Genomic DNA, 3,394 nt, shown 5'->3' on the forward strand with positions numbered 1-3,394 from the left:
TGGGTCCAGGTGGGCGGGGCTTGGTGACTGCTTTGTTGTGACATCACAAAGTTCCAGAAGTCCTGACGGCTGGTTTTAAGGCTCAGTTTCTGAATACAGGCTGTGTGCATTTCTCTGTGGACTGAGGCTTTGATACTTTCACAGTATTAATATAGAAGCTAGAGCTGATCTATAATCACACTACACATGGACAGTTTCCAGTCCGTTTGAAGCGAGACGAACTGAGACCAGTCGTGGCAGAAACACTAGTAGTAGTTGTAATAGCATGTTTGGGAGTGATACACAAACAGCAGCAGCAGAAGTGGAGTCAGTACAAGCCTCTGTCCAGTACTTGTTGTATCAGTAACATCAGCAACAGTAGTTGTAATAGTTTCAGCGGCACTCTGGTTCCACTGTATAAAAGACCGGACCGGTAAACGGACGTCAGAGGGTTTTTGTACTGGAGCTCCAACGTGTGAAGAACATTTCACACATTCCTGATGTGCAGGAGCAGCGTTAATTCAGGCCGATGGCTGCGTCCCTTCATTCAGACAGATTCATCAGAGTGACCGCTGGAATGTGCGCTGAGCTCCTTGTAAAGGTGCGAGAGACGCTGGAAATACCAGACAGAGAGCGTAAGTGGGAGAGAGACGGGGGGAGATAGATGAGCACAGAGAGAGAGAGAGAAGAAGAGAGCGACCACGAGAGAGTCAGGGACGATCAATCTGTTCATCACACGGCTCAGATTAACACCTTATAATATTTATAATATTTCTATTTTATTTTTTTAACCCTTTTTGATCTGTTTTACTGAAAGTCTTTTTTTAAAGAAAGCTTTGGACAAAGGCCCCGCGGCTGTGACAAGTCCAGTCAACCCGCACTGAAGGAAGAAAAATAAAAGCGGCGATGGCGTGAGTCGGACAGGTGGGTCGGTGCAGCGTCAGCAGTAATGTGGCCACTGAGCCGGAAGGCAAAGCTTTCCATTCACACGTCCATCTACATTCCAACCCTCGGCTATTGTCGTGAGCTTTGTGTCGAGGCCGAGTGAATGAGATCGTGAATACCAGCGGCCTTAGAGATAAGGTGACGAGCTCAGACACCTGGAGCAGTGGCGGTAGTGGCGCTTCGATAAGGACCAGACCCCCAGGAGGAGCTGGGAAACCTGCTGCCACCGCGACCCGGCCCCGAGAACAGGCGGAAAACACAAGGAAAAGCTGAACAAGATATAAATTAGAAAAGGACGGAAAAAATATTTAACTTATTTAAACACAAATACTCAAAGTACAGAAAGTAATTCTGTGCATTAAAACCTTCAGGTGCTACAATATAAAATAAGTTGTTGGATTTTGGTCACATGTCAAATGTCGACGTCAAGCTGTCGTCAGTATCTCTACCTGTCACCTGACGTCACAACCTACATTCACCCAGACTCCAGCACCGGTGATTAACGGTCAAACTGTGACGTCCGGTCCAGCAGAAGATTATCAGAGAGAGCTATTTGATCACGAGCCGGTCCAGAGGTTAGCTCCTCGCAGCACTGATCAGAGGACATCTTTTATAAAGATACCTAGGATACTTAAACACCTGCTGGGCCCCTCGGGTCCTGAGCACGGCACCACTGCTGAACAACACCAGGGGGGAGTGTGTTCGCTGTCCTGGGTCCCACGTCCTGGGAATCAGGTCAGCAAACTGTCTCTGAACTGTGATTTACGTCACAGCTGAAGACGTGTTAGTGCGCTTGAGTTATCATACACACCTATACACTTTAACTTACTTATTTAGTTTTCATCTAATTTAATTTTCAGCCAAATTTATCCCAGTTTTAACTTGTAACATTTCGACGTCTTTGACCAAAATCACCAAAACAGTATTTAATGAGCTGATGAATTAACATCAGAATCGATTGTTAGACAACCACCAACACAACAACTCCCTGCACACAGACCGTATTTCAGCGTTCTTCATTAGCGGCGTGTGTTGTGTACCTGCAGCCCCCTGGTGGACAGGTTCCCCACAGACACCGCCAGCGTCAGGAAACCCAGCAGGACCACACCCGTCTCCCTGCATTGTTCCCATGACCTCACCCTCATCCTGGTGGATCACAGACAGAGAGAAAGGGAAGAAAAACAACAGGTTTAATATGTGCACAAGAGAAAGAAACGTGTCATCATCGCTGCAGCTGCTTGTACTGCACCTGTTCTGTAACCTCTACCGTATGTAGTTACTGAATCTGAAGGATTAAAGGTAGAAAACATCCCATAAACCACCGGTTCTTAACCTGTGGGCCGTGAAGGTTTTATAAGTGGGCCACAAACCAGCTGTAAAACGGTACAATTTTGGTGAAAAGACGTAATTATATAAGAAAAACTGAAAAAGTATTAAAATGGAAATGTGGTTAGCAACAGGAAGAATTAAGAGACAGATGGTTGAATCGACAAGTGATATTATTTGGCCCTCGTATCGTTTGCGTTCAGATGCGAGCCGCCAACATTTTTGAGAAGTTCAAGTTGGAAAAGGTTGGGAAGCGCTGCCACGAACTTTACTATAAACTTCTGCAGTAAACGACTCGAGCTGTCGACGCGTTTTTAAAAACCATCAGGATAACTTATAAAAACGCAGAGTATCCGCTGAATAAATCTGCCTCTTGCGATGAAAGACAATCAACAGAACAGGAACCATGGACCTCTCGAGCGCTCAACACTCAGGCCGACATCATGTCCACGTGACGGGTTTTCTCCAAACACGGAGCAGCCGGCGTGATGATTAATGGAGGGAGTGTGGGCCAGAAACCCGTCTGTGTGTGGAAGCAGCCGCTGATGAGTCTTTAACAAAGGCTGAAGGGTTTTGAAGGGAAATATCACGACCGCTAATGAGCTCTCGTGGCATTAAAAACCCCACGTCCAGGCACTTACGTGAATTGCGGATGAAAGCAGATTGCTGAGACGTGTGTCTCCTCAGCTTCCAAACCCACAGAAAAGGCCTGGAGTTGGATTCTTTTTTTTTTTTTAACGCCACGAGAACACATTTGCGGTCGTAATATTTCCTTTCTGACTCTTCGGTGAAATCCTTCGCCTCCCAGAACATCTGTGGTTGTTTAACGGGAGGGTGGGTTGGTGGGGGGGGGGTACCTGAAGTTCTGCTCTGACCCAAGATTCAAGAGCACATAGCAGCAATTACAGCACACACACACACACACACAGCAGGCCTGTCACAGCTGGTGTCACTGATGTTCAAGTCTGTTCACTAATTAGCAGCAAGATGTTTGTGGTGGAAAAGAAAGTTGATCAAGAGATCAGAGAGTGTTGCAGGCAAAAAGCTAAATGTTCAGTTTATGAAAGGGGTGTGTGTGTGTGTGTGTGTGTGTGTGTGTGTGTGTGTGTGTGTGTGCGCGCACACTGACTGACCTCTGTTTGAG

At 46.6% G+C, this 3,394-nt stretch overlaps 1 protein-coding gene across 1 annotated transcript in view; it reads right to left on the reverse strand.

Annotated features, from left to right (window-relative positions):
- Window positions 1-3,394, reverse strand: part of ttc16 (tetratricopeptide repeat domain 16) — a 37,707-nt gene that overhangs the window by 23,494 nt on the left and 10,819 nt on the right. Inside the window, exons 2-3 of the mRNA XM_023394982.2 lie at window positions 1,965-2,070; window positions 980-1,193 (exon numbers count right to left, since the gene is read on the reverse strand). Of these exons, the coding sequence (XP_023250750.1) occupies window positions 980-1,193; window positions 1,965-2,069 (319 nt within the window). The 5' untranslated portion in view covers window position 2,070. The remainder of the gene's footprint in view (window positions 1-979; window positions 1,194-1,964; window positions 2,071-3,394) is intronic.

This window comes from Seriola lalandi, unplaced genomic scaffold (genome assembly GCF_002814215.2).
Source record: "Seriola lalandi dorsalis isolate HSWRI2012SDOR001 ecotype SW California unplaced genomic scaffold, Sedor1 jcf7180002054955, whole genome shotgun sequence".
Lineage (NCBI taxonomy): Eukaryota > Metazoa > Chordata > Actinopteri > Carangiformes > Carangidae > Seriola > Seriola lalandi.